Genomic DNA, 19836 nt, shown 5'->3' on the forward strand with positions numbered 1-19836 from the left:
CCAATAAATGATAACTTATTCCGGAATGTAGCGATAGGATTGGTGTAAATATTTAATTGAGCTAATAATTGTAGTTTTAAAAAATCAAAGGTTACTTCATATTTGATCATCGATAACGTTTGAAATGAAAGCTCAATACTGATTAAAAATTTATAAAGTTATAATATTATAATATATTTGTAATATTTCTCTGTTGGCAAAATGGACAGTCATGAGTTACATATACGTTAAAAAAATCATACACTCTTATATAGTCGGATATTTATACTTCGATACCGAGTTATTTTTATAATTAAACTTAAAATAAATATTCGCAAAAGAATCGAAATAATTATTAAACATTAAGTAAATATGTTTAAACGTATAACAATTGCGTATGTTTATATGGATTAATAAATGTTAATATCAGTGATCGTCAACTAAGTTGACAAATGTTCGGTGCTTTTTTTTTTTTTCTTAGTGCTAACTAATTCAAGGAATGTATAAAATGTTATGACAAGCGTCATATACACAGTGTTAATGAAATTCAGGTCAATTGAAAACTTATTATTATTATAATTTGATATTTCTATCATTGTATACATTTATTATTCCAATTGAAATTTCTTCGATTTAACCTACAAAAACTACTTAATGCTTGCAAAAATATACATGGACGTTAATACAGTTTTAACTATTACGACGCATTTTTCAAAATGTTGGAAGGACTTGTAGCCTGGGTATTAAATACTTATTTAGGAAAATATGTAGAGAATTTGAATACAGATCAATTAAGTATTGCACTCTTGTCAGGTATGTTAAAGTTTTGTTATAATAATTTTATTAAGTACTTATACAAAAGAGAAAAAAAAAAGAACTTAAATAAAAAGTTTTTGTTTAAACATTTTTTTAAATATATATTTTGTCTATATTACATGAAGCACTATCTTTGTCTCTTTAATCATTAATAAATATAATTAATACAAAAGCAGTTGTGTTCTTTGTTATATAAATTTATGTTGAAAACTAATCAGTTATTTTTTAAAATTAAGTTTAATTAATGTATATATATAAATATATTATTGTAGTTTTGAATTTTACATATCATTGTTACATGATATGAATCAATAGATTCATAATGATGTAAGAATCATCTATATGTATACGTTTGTTTGCTTTTAGGAGAAGTAGAATTGGAAAATTTACCTTTAAAGCGCGAAGCATTACGTCATATTGGTTTACCAATTGAAATTAAATCTGGATTTATTGGAAAAATTAGATTGCAAGTACCAGTTAGGCAAATAAGGACTGCGTCATGGGTCATAGCAATAGAACAATTGTATGTAGTAATAGGACCAATTTCTATCGATGAGGTAAAAGGATTTATTCTATTATTATTTATATTTTTAACATGATTTTTATTAAATATATAATTACAACAATATAATTGATCCTATTGAAAATTTTAATAGTATGATAATGAAGCAGAGGAACAAGCACTTTTGGAATATAAGCTTAATCGATTAGATTCTTTAGAAGCAAGATGGAGAGCTGATACAGATAGAGATCCTGGCTATTATGCTACTAGTTATAGTTCTTGGTTGAATTATGGCACTTCCTTAGTAACAAATATTATAGAAAATTTACAATTAAATATAAAAGATGTTCACATAAGATACGAAGATGGATTGACATTATCAAATGGTAAATTTTTGGTATTAATTGATAATTAATAATATTTTTAATATATATATATATATATATATATTTGTATGTATATGGATAGATGGTGCCATTACTTTGGGTATTACAATAGGTGCATTGACTGCACAAAGTTGCGATGCCAGTTGGATACCAGGTTCCACTTCATGGAATCTTACAGATGCATCATTTAAACTTATGGAACTTGATAGGCTCTCTATTTACTGGAATTACGTGAAGAAAGAACAACTTTTTAGTCATCTTAATCTTGGTGATCTAGCTGTATGTATCATAACAAGATATCTAATTTCTAACATATACTTTATATCTTTTTTTGACTAATGTTAATTGACACATAGATTGCTATGAATGAAACAAAAAATTTAATTAGAAACCACATTTTATCACCTGTGAGTGCAAGAGCTCATATCAAAAGAGATAGATCTGAACGTCCATTAAGATCTTTAAATAAACCAAGGATTATAGTGGATCTATTGTTGGATGAGGTACCATTAGTTCTCACAGATGTAAGTTTTAGTTATTAAAAAAATATTGATAATAAAATAAACATAAATTATACAAAAAAAAAAAAAAAAAAAAAAAAAAAAAAAAAAAAAAAAAAAAAAAGAAATTAAATTGTATATATACTTAAATGTAGGAAGCATATGAACAAATTGTTGAATGCATTAAACAATTGGAGGATATAGATCGTCGAAAACAACAAAGACGATGTCGACCAAATGTTTCTATTAGTACTGCACCTAAAGAATGGTGGAAATATGCTGCACGATGTCACATTGGTAGAGAAACTTTAAAACCACAATTATCTTGGAATGATATACTTGTTAGAGGCAAAGAAAATATTATTTATGTCGAAGCATGCACTAAATTACTAGGTATGCATAATAATTTAATGTTATCAATTATATATGCTACATAAAATAATATTATTAAAAATATATTGTTATTGTCGTTGCAGGTACACCAACATCTATCTTACCCCCAGAAACTAAACATATAAAAGAGAAAGTCGAACAAGAACGTAGTTTCGAAGAGCTTAAAGCATTAAGAGAAATAGCTATGTTTAAAGTTAGACCTCCAAAACTTGCACAAAATTCAAATGTCAATGTTCCTCAAGCACGTGGAATATTAGTGCAATGGTTTCCACAATGGTGGGGCTGGTATTCAAAGACATCACATAGTGATACCAAAAATATATCATCAACCTTTGATGGTGAATTATTGGATGTATTGACTGATACAATGGATGACACTCTATTATGTCGCGATACAGTTTTTGGTCAATTTAATTTCACTTTATCAAAGGGAGCAATATCTCTTTCTACTGCAGAGAAGGATAGTGATAATACAAGGACTAGAATAGAATTGCAATTTGAACGAGTTAATTTAATTTATGAATCCAGACCTAGATCTGGATCTCATAAATTTTCTATAAGTTTAGGTGCCTTATATCTTCGCGATTACTTAACAGATAACTCTACTTTTCCTATATTGATACAACCTCAAGTTATAAGTACATCTCGTACACGTGGTTCGTCTGAGAAATTGATAAAGCATGTGCCACAACAATTATTTGAATTAATTTATGAGAAAAAACCATTACACTTGTGTACAGATCATTCTTTACATGTTTATTCAAAATCTTTGGATGTGGTGTATAATCCAGCAGTAATACATTGGCTTATTGATTTTATGTGCAAACCACATAGAGATTCGTCAAATCAAAGATTACAAGCAATGAAACGAAGAACGCGGCGTCAACTTATCAAAAATTGGGAACAAATTTTGGATGGAGAATTTGTTTATCGTTCGTCCTGGGATTTACAGTTCAATATCTCTGCTCCACAAATTTTACTTGTAGAAAATTTTATAGATTCTAATGCAGCTGTAGTGGTTGTCGATTTTGGAAAGTTACGTTTATCAAATAACATAGAAAGCATCGAAGCACCTATAAAAGCAGGTTCGACGAATAGTGATGACGAAGATGAAAGATTTGAAACTCCATGTTCAACACCACCTGGCAGTCAAGAAAATGGTTCCATACATGATTTTCAAGGTTTATCAGAAGCTGCATTGCATCAGAAGCTATATGATCATTATTCCGTCGATTTGGTAGATTTACAAATCTTAGTAGGAAAAGTAAAAGACAATTGGAAACATGTTCGATCTAGGGGAACATCTACCTTACATGTTTTAGAAAGATTCAATATATCTTTACAAATTGAGAGAAGAGTTGTTACTACGTCAGATCCAAATTTTCCATCTGTAACAGTCTCTGGAAATTTACCAAGATTGGTAGTACATGTAAACGAACAAAAAGTTGAAGCAATTCGTTTGATGTATAATTTATTATCAAGCTTTCCTGCATCAGCCAATGCTCCACAATCGGAAATAATTAATATGGAACCTGAAAGTCCTAAAAAAGGAGAAATTGCCGAAGAACGTACTGTAAGCCATGCTATGATGGTTCAATTTATTATCAATCAAATGACATTCGAATTACAATCACGAGGACGTAGTGTTGCAGAATTACAAGTATCTGGCGTTAGAGCAGCTTTAAGTAAAAGAACGGTGGATTTGAGTGCATCATTATTGGTTCACGGATTGTTGTTAGTAGATGCACTTCAAGAATTTGGTCCTGATTTCGAATTGCTGGTTGCTAGTCATAAACACGTCGGTATGGATAGCGTATCTGGAAGTTTGAGAGATTCTGAACCTACATCTCCAGTCTCGCCGGTATCACCTGGATCCCCAGATCCTTCAATTTCTAAAAAATTAACCACTCCAGTTGCTCTCACTCATGCTTTATTTAATTTAGCTAATCTTAGCTCTCCTAGAAATAGTTTCTTTATTGGATTGGATAAACTGGATACAGAAGCTTTAATTATTGTAGAATTAACACTGGTTTATGATCCTTTGGAAAATTTAAGAGTGGCAAATATACAATTTAATAATTTGGATATCATTGCTAATCAAGAAACGATCGTAGAATTAATGGGATTTTTTCGAAGAATTTTACCATCACGACAAATAAAGCCTGGATTGATCGAAAGACAAGAATCATTATCATATCAAGATACAGGATCAAAAGTAGCAACAAGAACAGAAATTACTTTTGATTTTCATAGATTGAACGTATTACTTCTTCGAGCTGTTATGCAAGATAATCATTTAATTGGTCAAAAAGTTGCAACCGCAACGATGTCGGATGCACGAATACAAGCTACTTTGGCAACAGAAACATCTATTTCGGGATCTCTTGGAGGATTACAAGTATTAGATCAAACTACGATTGGTAAAGTTCATCAGAGAATTTTAAGTGTTGGCAGAGATCCCTTGGCCGAATCGCCACAGCAATTGGCCGAATATTTTGCAAATATATCGGATCAATTGGAAGCATTTCGATTTTCAGCGAAACGTAATACTATATATCATCAACAAGAGCTCGTAGAGACTGCAGTTGATCTAACAATACGTGTTGGAAGTGTGTGGTACACACACGCGCCACATTTATTATCGGAATTACGTTCTTGCGCCGATGAATTTAAACAATACTTGAGTAATCTAGCTAGACAAATTAGTGCAGCAGCAACAGATATGGCGTTCGGTTTAGTAAATGCAGAAGATTGGTCGATACCACCACGCAAACGTTTACCTAGTCTTTCAATGTCTTTAGAAAATTCTGGCACTTTGTCTTTAAAACTGGATATAGTATTGGACAGTCCAGTGCTTGTAATTCCACGGTCGTCGCATAGTACACAAGTGTTTGTTGCACACTTAGGTACAATGTCACTTCAACATGAACCTCAGCCTAGTTCTATGATGAAACATAGAATAACTTTGGAAGTTCGAGATATGAATTTATATTCTCTTGAAACTACTGCAAATATTAATCAAGTTCATAATAATTTGCCTTTGAGGGCTGAGGAAATGTATTCTTGTAAAGAATATGGCAAGCCAATATTACACGATACATTGTTGAAGATTATAGTTGAAAAGGAAAACACATTGACACAGAGTTCTAATTATTTATTAGATGCAGAATTTGTAAATAATCCGATAGTTCAAGTTCATGGGGTTGTCTTAACACCTTTAAAAGTTTCATTATCACGCGGGCAATATGAACAATTATTAGATACCATGAACAGATTAATGTCAATGCCTACTAGTACACCGGTGATACAAACATCACATAATTTACAAAAAACATCAATTTATTCTGAAAAGTTGGATTTATTTATAAAAGTATTGTTCGAGCTACCTAGCTTAAGTATTGAATTAAAACAAGCTCATTCTGAACAACCATTAGTAGAATTGTCAATGCGAGATTTTGTTGCAAAATATGAAAAATTACAGAGAAACAAATCAACTATGCAAGTTTCTTTACGTTCTCTTCTCATGGAAGATCTTCTTTGTCCTATTGGATCGCGACATCGATATATGATGCAATCATCAGCTCCAGCTCGAGCTAAGTTACCTACTGGTGTATCTAAATCTTGCCCTGATCTAGCTATTGTCCAACAATTTAGAAGCGATTATGGAAGAGGAAGTTTACCAGATAGATTAGAAGCAGATACTTTATTTGGAACGATTCCTGCGCATTGGCGTAGAACTCCGCCATCATTAATCGGCACTCCGAATACACCACCACCATCGCCTGGACTAATTACAAGTGAAGAAAATTTAGTTCTAATAAATATCATAATGATAGAACCAGACAGTGATTATGAAGGAACACATTATTTCCAAAAAATGGTTACTGTAGACTTTAATTGTTTAGACTTAGTAATAAGTGTGGAGTCATGGATGGTCGTATTTGACTTTTTTGGAATAGCAGGACCATCAGAGACAAATCCTAAAATTTATGCACATCAAGTACCTACAGAACTAGAGGAAACAAATGATATTTTCGATATTCCTTCGAAATCGGAATTTGAAATAGAAGTAAGATCTCTTACTTTGGTATTGATACAATCAGATCGTGAAATTGCTAAAGCAAATGTATCAAATGCCAGTATGCTTATTTTAAAAGCAGATGGTAAAACAAAAATATCTGGGTCCTTAGGTTCGATGTCGTTGCTCGATCTGACACCACATGGCAGATATTACAGAGAGAGATTTCTTTCATCTGGTAGAAAAGCATTGAATGTTCAATACACAAGTTACATTGATTCCAAAGAAAGATCGTATGACGCTCGATTAAAATTGGAAATGTCTGCAGTTCATTACGTGCACACGCAAAGATTTGTAGCGGAACTTCAAGCCTTTTTTGGTCATTTTTCACAACTTTGGACTATTATGGCAAATTTACGAGCCGACACTGGAGTCACAATAGATACTAAAACTAGAAGCATGCGTTTGTCATTAGAATTACATGCTGGAGCTCCAGTAATATTGCTTCCAGTTAGCTCGACGTCTAAAGAATTAATCTTATTAGATCTTGGAGAATTAACAGTTCAAAACAGTTTTGAAAGTTCTTCAGTCATTGAAGAATGTCTCTTAGATGTTACACTTTTAGAACTTGTTAATATGGATGTTTATGCAGCAGAAAGAATAACAGCTAAATATGATGATCAAGAAAGTTTAGATGCACTAATGGTTGGAGGATTTTTTATCAAAAAGATTGGATTATCTTTGCTCACTGAAATGTGTCATTTAAATCTACATATTGAACGAAATTTGGATGTTCATATAAGTAGAGAAATTCCAGATTTAAGTATACATGGTGTACTTTCAACAATGGACTGTGCTTTGGATCCTGCTCAATATATGCTAATCCGTGGTTTACTGTCTTATAATATTGGAGAAAATTTAGACGATCTACGTTTATACATGCAAGATTTAGATGATAAGGTAGATTATTCTATGCCTACCACAGATAATCAAGAGAAAGTTTGGACAAAATCGTGTATAACTCTTGAACTTGTAAATGTAACAGTAAAGTTACATCCCAATCATGGTATTGCAGCTTTAGCATGTATCAATTTTATAAAATCAATGCTGACTTTGGATTCTTTAAGTGATGGATCACAGGATATTGATTTAGTCTCTCAAGAAATATTGATTACCGATATGCGATTTCAGGATGAACCTGCTAATAAACGTTCAAATGTTTTTACAAGTATTTTGCAGCCATTAAAAGATTCTACTAATATTCAGGACCGTGTACAAGCCGAAGTACATCATAGAAGGCGTAATAATAGTGCTACAACTACAGTTCTTTTACATAGCATGAGACTTACAGCAATTCTTGATTGGTGGGAAGCTGTAAGAGATTTTGTAATGTTGAATTCACCCGAACCCGACCCAATTCCAGGAATGACTCAAGTAACTGTCTGTCAAGACAATAGTAATCTTTCTTTAAATATATTACCAGTAGAGATAAAAGTGAATATAACAGACTCTGAATTAGTTTTTGTTGAGGATACATCAGTATATGATACTAATGCTGTAATATTAAAGTGTACAGCTGTTATAGCATATAGGACAGTACCACAAGAAGATGAAAAGCCATTATCATGTAACTTGTCACATTGTGAATTATTCTCTTGTATTTTGGGATTGGAAGAAGAAACTGCTTTATCTATTATTGATCCTGTTGGTGCTAGTATAGAATTAACACAGCAAAAATGTCTAGAAATTCAACTTCAACCCTTATGTGTCAGATTAAGCTATCATGATGTAACTATGTTTTCTAGAATGTTAAATTCATTACCAAAACAGACATTATGGGCTAAACAGAGATCACATGAATTATTAAATAATATGGAAAATCAAATATCAAAATTAAATGCTCTTGGATTTACGGAAACAGATTGTAAAGATGCATTAGAACGATGCAACGGCCAATTGGATGAAGCGGCATTGTGGTTAACGCAAAATGCAATACCAAATTCTGATGTTACTTCGAAAAATGAATCTATGTTTACTGTCATAGAAGTACAAACAACATGTGCCAGAATATGTGTAATAGATGATTGTAGAGATGCAGATGTTCCACTTATGGAGTTAACGCTTATTGATTTATCATGGAGACAAACAGGTGCATTGATATTACAAGGACAAGGCTCAATATCTGCAACATTTGCCATTGATTATTACAATAGAGTACTTTGTGGTTGGGAACCATTTATTGAGCCATGGAGTGCCAATCTTCAATGGGAACAAATGCTTAATAATTCCCTTGATCCAAAAAGACTGGAAGTATTTATTCGTTCCCAAGACTCTGTAAATGTCAATGTAACATCTACATTGGTAGAACTTGTTCAGTTAGTTAAGCACAATTGGACACAAGATTATTATTTATCTAGTAGAGAACATGGTGTAAATAAATCAACAGTAAGTGGACAAGGATATCGCCGTCGGTCACCCTTTATTCCGTTTGCTTTAAAAAATGAAACTGGATCCAAATTATGGTTTAAAACTTTCATTGCCACAGCGGATAATATAAAGGACATTGGCAAAAACTTTAAGTCAAAGAGTATTCTACAAAAAGATGAAACGTGGATGGAAGTAACACCGGGAAATACAATACCATTTACTTTTGAAGGAAGAGGAAAATTGCGTCATTATGCTACGCATATCGAAAGAAGACATCAAGTAGCAGTAATCGTCGATGGTTGGACAGCAGTAGATCCGGTAACTGTTGATCGCGTTGGTATATATTTTCGACATGCAACCGTTGATGTCCTAAAGAATCAGGTAAATAATAATTTTATCATTAAGACAATTTGTATATAATAAAAAGGTAGAAATATTCATATATTTAAATTTCAGATGATATCTTCAAAAACCAGAATAGTTTTTGATGTTGAATTAGAGGGTTCTGCTAGGAAATTGATCACAGTTAGATCAGCTTTGCAAATAAATAACAAATTGGCATATTCGGTTGAAATTAAAATGGAGAAGTCCTTAAATCCATTTGGATGTTAGTTCTTATTATTATCTATAATATTAATATTTAATATATTATTACTTACATAATTATATGTTATATATAGATTTGCCACTAAATTCATCGATCAGTGGTAAAATTATCCAAGTACCTGCCCAGTCTGTAATTTCAGTACCTTTAGGGCACATTGGCATGCAGATGAGTTTTAGACCAGCATTTCCAAACAATTTATTTCAATATTGTATTGAACCAATTGATTGGACTATTATTAAAAAACCTTCAGAAGTTACTGAAAGTCATATTACTTGCAAAAGTAATCAATCTAATATATTTAGGTGAGTTTAAACAAGATAGCAATATGTTTGATAATAGCATTATTATCATACTATTATTTTTTTTTTTTTTTCTTATAGAATGTGTATAGCTATAAAACGTGATAATTATCCCATTGATACTGGTCAAACATTGCCAGCACATACAATAATAATAATGGCACCGATCACATTGACCAATTTACTACCATATGAGTTGTTATATGAAGCAGGTATAGAAAGTGGTAGAATCCGACCTGGTGGCAATGCTGATTTACACTGTCCAAATATTGATGAGCAATTAGAAATAATAATACATTTAGAAGGTTATCCTGGTACAGGAACAGTATGTAAATTATCTTAATTGATTGACATTGTTCACCTTCTATATTATGTTATAAACATGATGAATATTTGCAGATATTTTTGCCACAAAACAGTGGTTCATTTACAGCACGTCTTAAATTGACGGATACTAATAGTAGAATATTATTTTTATATGCATCTATTATTGTTGAGAAGGGTTCTGCAGTGCAAATTAACATTACTTCACCATATTGGATTATTAATAAAACAGGCTTGCCACTTGTCTTTAAGCAAGAAGGTGTTGGATTTGAGGCAGCTGGTCAGTTTGAGGAACATGAGAAAGCAAGAATGGTTGCACCATTATTGTTTTCCTTTAGTGATGAAGAAGCTAGCAGAACTTTATCAGTAAGAGTAGGTGCTGGAGTTCATTCAAATGGTGTACCACAATGGTCTCAACACTTTCACTTACAACCTGGAATACAGGTTGGTTGTGATTTAAAATGAAATGGAAATATTATCTTTTAGGTTTTTCTTTTTTTTTTTTTCGATTTTCTATATTGGTTCTTGATAAATTTAAAATATATCTTTTACAGGTACATCGGCTTAGAGTGACATTACGTGAGAATAGACCTGATATCGTATATCTTATTAGTGTAGCAACGCGTACAGCTAGAGGACGGTATAGAGCTACAACAGTCGTTACATTGTCACCACGGTATCAATTGCATAATAGATCTTCTTATACTTTGGAATTAGCACAGAGATGTTTCACTACTACAGTTGTAAGTGCTATTCAAATTAATTTTATCTGTCATTAATTTTATCTTTCTTTTAAAATTTAAAGATCGAAATTTTTCTTTCTTTTATTTTTCTTTTTTTTTTTTTTTTCTTTTTAGAGTCATCCTGATGCTCAAGCAACATATATAACATCAATGCCTGATTGTCATATGCCATTTCATTGGCCAAGACTCGATAAAGATTTATTACTATGTGTTCGAATTAAGAATATACCAAATTGTATGTGGTCAGGTGGTATTAAATTAGATGATAATTATTCTCTAACAATCAACATTAGAGATGCAATAGGAAAAATGAATTTTTTACGAGTTGACGTTGTACTGCAAGAAAGTACATATTTTATTGTCTTTACGGATGCAGACACAATGCCACCTCCTATAAGAGTTGACAATTTCTCTGAAGTTCCATTGATCGTAAATCAGGTAAACGATTTGTTACGACTATTCGTAGCATTAACAAAATAACTGACATAACATATTATTTGTTATTTTCATAGATGTCTGTACCTGGTAGTTTAGAATGGAGTGTAAGACCTCATTCGTCTGTACCGTATGCATTGGATGAACCAATCCAACCAACTGGTTTAGTACTAACAGCCCCAGGTAGTGTTACAGGTTCATATGATCTAAATATACTCGGAGATGGACGAAGTTTAACATATGAAAATTTCATTTATATTGCATTCACTGGTAAGCATATTATGTAATAATTGTTTTATTATATGATATTTATTATGTGATATTTATTAATAATATAAAACATCAAAGTATAAATATAATTTGTTTCTAAATAGGAACTTTTAAAAATGATAGCGATCTTGGATCAGAAGATAATGGTTCAGATCCATTAGATGTAGAAACACAAAGATTGGTGTTGGAAGCTGGCCCTGGAGGTTGGGTTGTTCTTCGTAGAAAACAATACGGTGCTAGATCTCAACTTTGGAGAATGAGTAGCGATGGACAATTACAACATGAAGGTATAATATAATAATAAAATTAATTAGTAATTATTATATAATATAAATGACTCTGTTCTTAACACATTAATTTATTTAAACAGGTTCTAGTCCTCCAAGGGATAAACATTCAAAAACACCGGATACAGTATTAGTATTGGATATAGCAGGCACAGCACCACAACCATTTACTTATTGTGCTCTAGCATTAAGAAAACCAGATCCAAGACGAAGATCTACACAAACATGGCGATTTACGGATGATGGACGATTGTGTTGTGCACATAGAAATATGTGTGTCCAATCAAAAGATGGATTTATGGGATTACACGAAGGTTGGATTTTAAAAATTACGTTTTACAGATTTTATAAAACATATTATAGGTTTGTATGTGTTCGTATGATTTAAAATAGAGAAAAATTAAATTTCTAACATTTTCAAATCTTATAAATATATTTAAGTTGCAAAATTTTTCCGTTCAGAATTTTATTTTTAACAATAGTTCATTTATTATCATTGTTATTATGTTTCTTTATACGTTTGCCGTTTATTATTTCGTTGCAAATAAATAATGATATATATGTGCCAACTTTTAACTATGCAGCTTAGAAAATATAAGTCCTATAATAAATAATTAATTTATAAATCATTAATTAAAGGGCTTAAATAATTAATGAATGTTACAGGCGGCAGTGTTGCCCGTTGGCACATGTGTACGTATTAATATAAAGTACACTAAAAATTTATATATAAGTATTATATATACTAATGCAATATATAATGAGCTAATAACGTGGCTTGTTTTTTCATTTCATTGCGTAACAGTTTTTTTTTTATCGCATATAACTAATAATAAAATTATTTCTTGCTAAATAGATTAAATTAATTGAAACTTATATACGATCTTATGTATTTGTTTGTAAATTATTAAATATATGTTATTAGGGAGCGAGGCCGTACTAGGTCCACAAACTCATACGAATCCACCACCTGTCGAACAACGAGTTAGAAAACAAAAATTACGACCAGGTTCTGGCTTCTTATCAGTGAAAGTAATTACTGATGGTCCAACACGCGTTTTACAAATATTAGACATCAAAGAAAGGGTAAGTTATAAAGAAATCTCTCTCATTCTCTCTCTCTTTTGATTAATTTATATTTTTAATTTAACATTTTATATCTTTTTTAATTATTTAATAATTTATCTTGTAGAAAAAGACATTTGCTTTACTCGAAGAACGTGATTGGTCTCATATTGCTGTTACTCAACGTCCTACGCATGTTCGCGTTGATACTGAAAATCCCGATTTTCATGAATTACGATTAAATGTCAATTTACCAACAGGTTTGGGATTATCAATTGTATCACAAAGACCACCTGAGGAATTATTGTTTGCACGATTCGCTGGTATAAATTTGGAACTCACGCAAACAAACGTTAATACAATATTAGATTTAAGCGTTGAAGATGTGCAAATTGATAATCAACTTGTTGAAGCACAATGTACATCTGTTTTGTATGTTACTCGTTCTCCGCGCACAGAAAATAATCACCGACCTGCAATACAAGTGGCTGTAGAAAAATTAAAATCTAAAAATCAAAATGCCGAAATTTACAAACATTTGATAGTTACCATTAAACCATTGTGTATACATCTTGAAGAAAAATTAATTTTGAAGTTAGCAGCTTTCGTAGGAGCTGGTAGATCAGAGATGGAAGTACCTCTTGATGAAAATGATTTCAAAGCACAAAGATTTATTTCCGAAGTATCTGCTTCTCATGCTAAACGATATTATTTTGGTGCATTAAAACTAATCCCTAATCAGGTATTTACAAAAAAAAAAAAATATTTCAGTTCTTTCACTTGTAAAGTTTTACATATTGTGTGAGGAATATATAAAGAATATAAGACATAAGCTACTAATTGAATATTTTAGGTAAAGCTTAGTGTGCTGACCACTACGAAATTACCATCGCATCTTCAAGCAATAAAAAGAAAATTGGGTTTAACTTTGATCAAATTTGAAGATGCCACGATTGAATTAGAACCATTTGTTAAAAGACATCCTTTTGAAAATATCCAATTTTTATTGCATTCGATTATAAAACATTACAAAGATGTACAGTATTTAATTTTTCTTATGTACTTTATAAATATATGTACTTTCCAATAATATATTATATTAACTTCAAATTGTTTACAGGAATTAAAATGGCAAGCAGCTGTTATATTAGGATCTGTAGACTTTTTGGGTAATCCTCTTGGATTTATGAACGATGTCACAGAAGGGGTTTCTGGTTTAATATATGAAGGCAGTGTAAAAACTTTAGTGAAAAATGTCACACACGGTATATCAAACTCAGCAGCTAAAGTAACAGAATCTTTATCAGACGGCTTGGGACGTGTAATTATGGATGAGAGACACGAAGAAGCCAGGCAAAGAATTCGAGCAAATACTGCAGGCAGTAGTGATCATTTAGTTGCTGGTCTGAAAGGACTTGGCTTTGGTTTATTAGGTGGTGTTACAAGTATTTTTAAACAAACTTATGATGGAGCTACTAACGAAGGCTTTCCAGTATGTAATATAGATTTTATATAGATTTAAAAAAATATCAATTGAAATATCGAATTCGTCAAAAATATTGTTCTCATGAAAAATAAAAATAATCGCGCGTGTATATATATATATGTATATATAATTTCAGGGTTTCTTTGCTGGCTTTGGTAAAGGAGTAGTAGGAACTATTACAAAACCAGTCGTGGGTGTATTAGATCTTGCTACAGAAACTGCTACTGCAGTACGAGAGACAAGTAGAAGGTATAGAGAAGTAAAAAAAAATTATATAATATATTACGCATATGTTTTCAGAAATTTTATAGAAATAAAATTTTTTAGTGCTCATCGTGCGATACCAAAACGTGACAGACCTCCACGTATTGCTAGTGGTGCAGCTGTTTTATTACCACCCTATAATCGACAACAGGCCGAGGGACAAGAATTTCTTTATAGTATTAACAATCGTGATTATTCAGAGTTACTTTTGGCGTATGAATGTTTACGCAGCGGTACTGAAAGTTTAAAAGTACTTGTGTCAAATGAAAGGGTGCGTGTTATTTCTGGAGGAACAAAAGCTGTTGTGACTGAAGTTAATTTAGCAGATCTTTTTTATTGTCAACCAATGCATAAAAATGAAAGTAATGGCACAACGTTATATTACATAGAATTAATATCTAGAACAGATTCAGGATCATTAACTGTTGATGGTTCTGAGCTGTTAAGAAGACCAAAAGTTCGTTGCGATAACGAGGAAGTTGCTAAACATGTAAGTACATAATCTTTTAAAAGTTACAATGATTATAAACATGTTATTTTTTTTTCTTTTTTTTTTTTTTTCTTTTAGGTTTCACGACAAATCAATTATGCTAAGGGAATGCATGAGGAGCGCTGTTTAACACTTTCATCTTCAGACAATATGCTTGATGATGTTCAATCCTACAAGTAGTCATATAATAATGTTTTGGATTTAACTTGAGAATAATTTACTTTTCTTGATAAACTAGTCAAAAGATCTTTTCTTACAGTGCACATCAGCAATGCCTTATTACGCTTAAAATAATTGGTAATAAGACTGATGCAAGGCACAATATGCTGCTGTGTTATAAAGAATATTAAATAATTTTATTTTTGGTAGTATATAGTTCTGCACTTAATTATTAAATAATTTAATACATTCTATTAACTCGCACATATAGTACATATAATTTTTATACAAACTGATATGAAAAAAAAAAAGAAAGGAGAAAAGAACTGTAAAAAGAAGAGATATATATATTACACACGTGTATATATATATAAAAAAAAAAAAAATTCCCCCTTTCAGAATATATGTAATAATTTTGTATATGCTATATTTATCTATAAAATTATGAAATATTTAAATCGCAATATAAGTATGTAAAGAGATTGTAAAACTGGAGTATGTATAAAAGTAGGTGATTTTTAAAGAAATTTAAGTATTGTGATCCTAATATATTTACATTTTTGTTATAACAATACTTATATGTAAAATAATCATATATGTACAAATAACATTATAACTAAATAAGTTCGAATACTTTTTATAAATTTATTATGTTGTACAGTGTAAAATAGTAAAAATTTTTGGTTACAGATTTATGGTGTGATCTAAAAGTAGCATGTGTATATGCACAACTATATTTAATGCTATGCATATATATATATATATATATATATATATATATATATATATATATATATAAATCTTTTGTCATAATTAATTTATGTTTAATTACGTGGTGGTTATATATTTATGTCAAATTTCAATTTGTTTTTATTTGAAATATCGAATAAATCATTTAATAAAATTTCAGATATATATATATATATATATATATATTTACAGAAAAAAAATACATATAGAAAATAATAAATTATGGATATAAAATTATTTTATCGCATTTGTGGTATCTTTTTTACTAATACGTCATCATACGCCACCTAGAATGATAAAAGATGGCGAGTGTTGTGGTTTGTTAAAATGTTTGTGTATCTAATAAAAATATATTAATGTTATTAATTTGATTCTAATATTAATATCAGATTAAATAAATCTTTATTGAAAACATCCAATTGTGTACCGTATTACGATATTTTAAGATATATTTACATTCAACGAAATGGATAAAGTATCTTTGGATGATGAACCCGCGGTAAATTTTAAAACAGCTACATTAGAAATTGCAAAAGATCCAGAAGGAAGCGAAGGTATGACTATAAATAATTTGTCAATAATATTATTAATACTTTAATAGAATATATATTAAATATTAAATAAAATATATGTCTAAACTCAAGAATTCTCATATATAATGACACGTTTTTGTCTACTTAATAATGAAGATCATGTTATCTAATCTACTTAATAATGCAAATTTGTGTCAATACTGTATATTTGTCAAAATATTTATACCCAAAGATATTTTAAATGTTACACATTTTAACAACTTCATATTGTTTACATTATGATATAACCTATATCTTTAATTTCAAGTATTGCGTTAAACATTTAGAGACATATTTACATTATTAATAAGAAACATTGTTTTATCTTCAGGCTCCTCTGCTACAAAAATAGATACAGAAGATAGCTCTAAAACTGCAGAACAAACTTCATTTCCTAAAGATATCTCATATGTTCCATTTAAAAATGTGGACGTGCATACTTTCTTTACTGACAGAAAAGAAGTTGTAGAACGTGCAATAAAAGATTGTCATAAGTTTTTACAAGAGATCAGTAGTGATGATATTATTGGAAGTTGGCTTTTAACAGAGTAAGTATTGCTATATATGATTATTTATTATAATGCATACTTGTAAGTAATATATTTAATATATTAACAATATAAGTATCTATATAAATATATAGATAAGTTTCATTAAAATTAATATGATTGATATTATATAATTTTGCTAAATATTTCTATGAAAAAAGTATTTACTTACAGAATAAGTATATGGGACACAGAAAAAGAAAGACTTGTATTACTTACAACTAAATATCTTTATTCTATGAAATATGATTTTATTTCATTAAAAATATTAGAGTACAGTCAAGTACCCCTAATAAATCTGGACACAGTAGTTATAGGTGAACTGATTTATCCTTCGTCATCCCTTACACCGTAAGTTCAATGAAATGAATATTATTAATTCAAATGTTAAGGGGCTACTATAATTAAAATTAATATTCTTTGTTTTATGATATAAGTAAAATAAACTTTTTATAGACGATTAAATGGTTTGGCAGAAGTTATGTCATACGTAATTAATTGTGCCGTACGTCAAGAATGGTCATCACTCACTACATGTTCCAATCTTACACAATTTGAGCCTAGGTATATTAATAGAGTGAATGGAATTTCATATCTGCTTTAATTGTAACTGTTCGTTTTTCATTTTTTTTGCATTATGGCTTTTTTGATAATATATGTATATATCAGTTATAAACATTTTTATTATATTTATGATACATTCAATCTTTTTATGTAGCAATCATATTATTATATTTATCTAATCTGAAATTTTGCTCTGTGTTTTTTTGAAGATTTGTCATTTGTGCCAACAAATGTAAATGTAAGTTGTGCTATTTTTACATTATGTTTTGTGTGTTTGTGTTATGATTTTTGTAATTGCTTATACTTTTTAATTATAGTTTTAAAAACGTTTCTTCAACACTGTAAACTTAATTTTACGAATTTATAGATATGCGATTTAGATATTTGGATTTAAAAGAATATTTGTAAATTTTGAAATAAAATCATTAAATAATCTTGATTTTTCAGAAAGCGACATATGTTAGGAATACGGCTTATGTGGAATAAAGGACATCCATTATCTCTTAGTAAAAAATGGAATCCATTTGCAAAAAATATACCATGGCTTACATATGCCAGTCATCCATTATTTTGGCATAGAGGTATATATAAATCTTTTACCTTATGGATAATGTCATATAAGAAAATAATTTATAATAATATAATAGGTTCTGAAATGGAAAAGGCAAAATTCGATGTAGAAGCTATGCATGCAGCAGTCCTAAGTTTGTTACCAGAAGAATGCAATATGGTTACTGGATCTATAATTGTAGAGAATTACTGTGGCATTGGTGCATTAGTACATAATAGAAATGCTTTAGGTTTCTTTAAAGTTCGAGGTAAAGTAAGCTTTTAAAAGCAGTAAAGATTTATTTCAAAATATTTAAATCTAATTCAATTATTACCATGAGTACTAAGAGAATTATAAGTACTATAGATTGTCATCCTACTATTTTTACATTAATATTTCAATATCTATATATATATATCTGTATTTAAAATTAATACAGTACTATTTTACTACTAGTCACATGCCTATAAAATGTTTAATAATTTAATGCAATAAAGTAAAAATAGTTTTCATTTTGATAAAATATAAAAGCGTAAGGGGGGAAAAAGAAGCATTTAATATAATATATTAAAATTATTAGCATAAACTTTTGTTTCTTTTTAAAAATTTTTATATTAAATATCCATTTAATATTACTTTACATTTATCAATGTACAATTTATATATACAATATTTAATTTATATTATTTATATCTTTTGGATTGGAGTGAAAAATTAATATTAATTGAAATATATCTAAAAATATATTTATTGTTTCAAAGTATAATTATTGTATCAGATATTAATGATTATTTTTATCAATCATTTATTGTATATGTATCACTTTAATTATATCTATGATATTACGTAAAAAATTCACTATTTATGTAATACATAATAAAATAATTATTAATTGAAGATTATTTATTTGATAAAATCCAAAACAAATACAGTTAGATTGTTCTTACCGAAAAAAGGAGACCCATCCAAAGTCCCACTCGAAAGAAACTTGAATAATTAATATAAAATAATTGTTTAAGCTATTATATGGCAATGCGTTTATAAAGATAATAAAGAATTTTGATGAAAATAAGGAACTATAGATGAGTTCCATATTAAGATCGACACTGACACTATTTCACGATTATGTCTACTTATGTTTCGGAAGGAGAGAGCTACGATGTTTACTCTTCGAAATGTAAAAGATAACTATTTCGATAACAGATAAAGTAAGTCAAATGTTCGTTTGTGTTGACTTTACGCGAGGACAACGATTCCAAGTTCAAAATATAACAATATTGTAATATTAAATTAAAATTATTTTATATTTAAAGTGTGTTCCGTGCTATATAATGTTTAAATCGATTGTACAATTGTTTAAATATTAATCTATTGTATTTCGATGTATATTAAATTCGATGTA

The 19836-nt window shown here is 29.7% G+C and overlaps 2 protein-coding genes across 4 annotated transcripts; both read left to right on the forward strand.

Moving 5' to 3' along the window:
* Positions 1-100: 100 nt before the first annotated feature.
* Positions 101-16216, forward strand: LOC124422648 (vacuolar protein sorting-associated protein 13D). 2 transcript variants are annotated; one of them, XM_046959403.1, is made up of 24 exons: positions 101-792; positions 1162-1352; positions 1452-1683; positions 1766-1962; positions 2040-2207; positions 2339-2576; positions 2660-9402; positions 9478-9628; positions 9702-9930; positions 10009-10252; positions 10327-10695; positions 10806-10994; positions 11109-11432; positions 11507-11699; positions 11804-11986; positions 12070-12300; positions 12653-12679; positions 12912-13072; positions 13179-13793; positions 13905-14087; positions 14172-14543; positions 14674-14786; positions 14865-15291; positions 15370-16216. In XM_046959403.1, exons 1-24 carry the CDS (start codon positions 696-698, stop codon positions 15469-15471), a joined length of 11979 nt encoding a protein of 3992 aa, XP_046815359.1. In that variant the 5' UTR covers positions 101-695; the 3' UTR covers positions 15472-16216. The 2 variants fall into 2 exon arrangements, with proteins under 2 accessions (XP_046815359.1, XP_046815360.1); XM_046959404.1 differs by lacking the exon at positions 12653-12679 and having other exon boundaries at positions 102-792.
* Positions 16217-16423: 207 nt separating this feature from the next.
* Positions 16424-19022, forward strand: LOC124422534 (tumor protein p63-regulated gene 1-like protein). Of its 2 annotated transcripts, XM_046959082.1 has the most exons (6): positions 16426-16754; positions 17104-17320; positions 17495-17671; positions 17777-17884; positions 18332-18465; positions 18532-19022. In XM_046959082.1, exons 1-6 carry the CDS (start codon positions 16667-16669, stop codon positions 18717-18719), a joined length of 912 nt encoding a protein of 303 aa, XP_046815038.1. In that variant the 5' UTR covers positions 16426-16666; the 3' UTR covers positions 18720-19022. The 2 variants fall into 2 exon arrangements, with proteins under 2 accessions (XP_046815039.1, XP_046815038.1); XM_046959083.1 differs by lacking the exon at positions 17777-17884 and having other exon boundaries at positions 16424-16754.
* Positions 19023-19836: the final 814 nt, after the last annotated feature.

The sequence above is a fragment of the Vespa crabro genome, chromosome 3, assembly GCF_910589235.1.
Source record: "Vespa crabro chromosome 3, iyVesCrab1.2, whole genome shotgun sequence".
In the NCBI taxonomy this organism is placed as follows: Eukaryota; Metazoa; Arthropoda; class Insecta; order Hymenoptera; family Vespidae; genus Vespa; species Vespa crabro.

Coding starts and splice junctions, on each gene's coding strand:
- LOC124422648 (XM_046959403.1), top strand. CDS start 696: ATGTTGGAAGGACTTGTAGCCTGGGTATTAAATACTTATTTAGGAAAA. Junction 1,684..1,765: donor TGGATTGACATTATCAAATG/GTAAATTTTTGG, acceptor GTATATGGATAG/ATGGTGCCATTACTTTGGGT. Junction 12,680..12,911: donor TGTTGCCCGTTGGCACATGT/GTACGTATTAAT, acceptor ATATGTTATTAG/GGAGCGAGGCCGTACTAGGT.
- LOC124422534 (XM_046959082.1), top strand. CDS start 16,667: ATGGATAAAGTATCTTTGGATGATGAACCCGCGGTAAATTTTAAAACA. Junction 17,321..17,494: donor GGAAGTTGGCTTTTAACAGA/GTAAGTATTGCT, acceptor ATTTACTTACAG/AATAAGTATATGGGACACAG. Junction 17,885..18,331: donor CTTACACAATTTGAGCCTAG/GTATATTAATAG, acceptor TTGATTTTTCAG/AAAGCGACATATGTTAGGAA.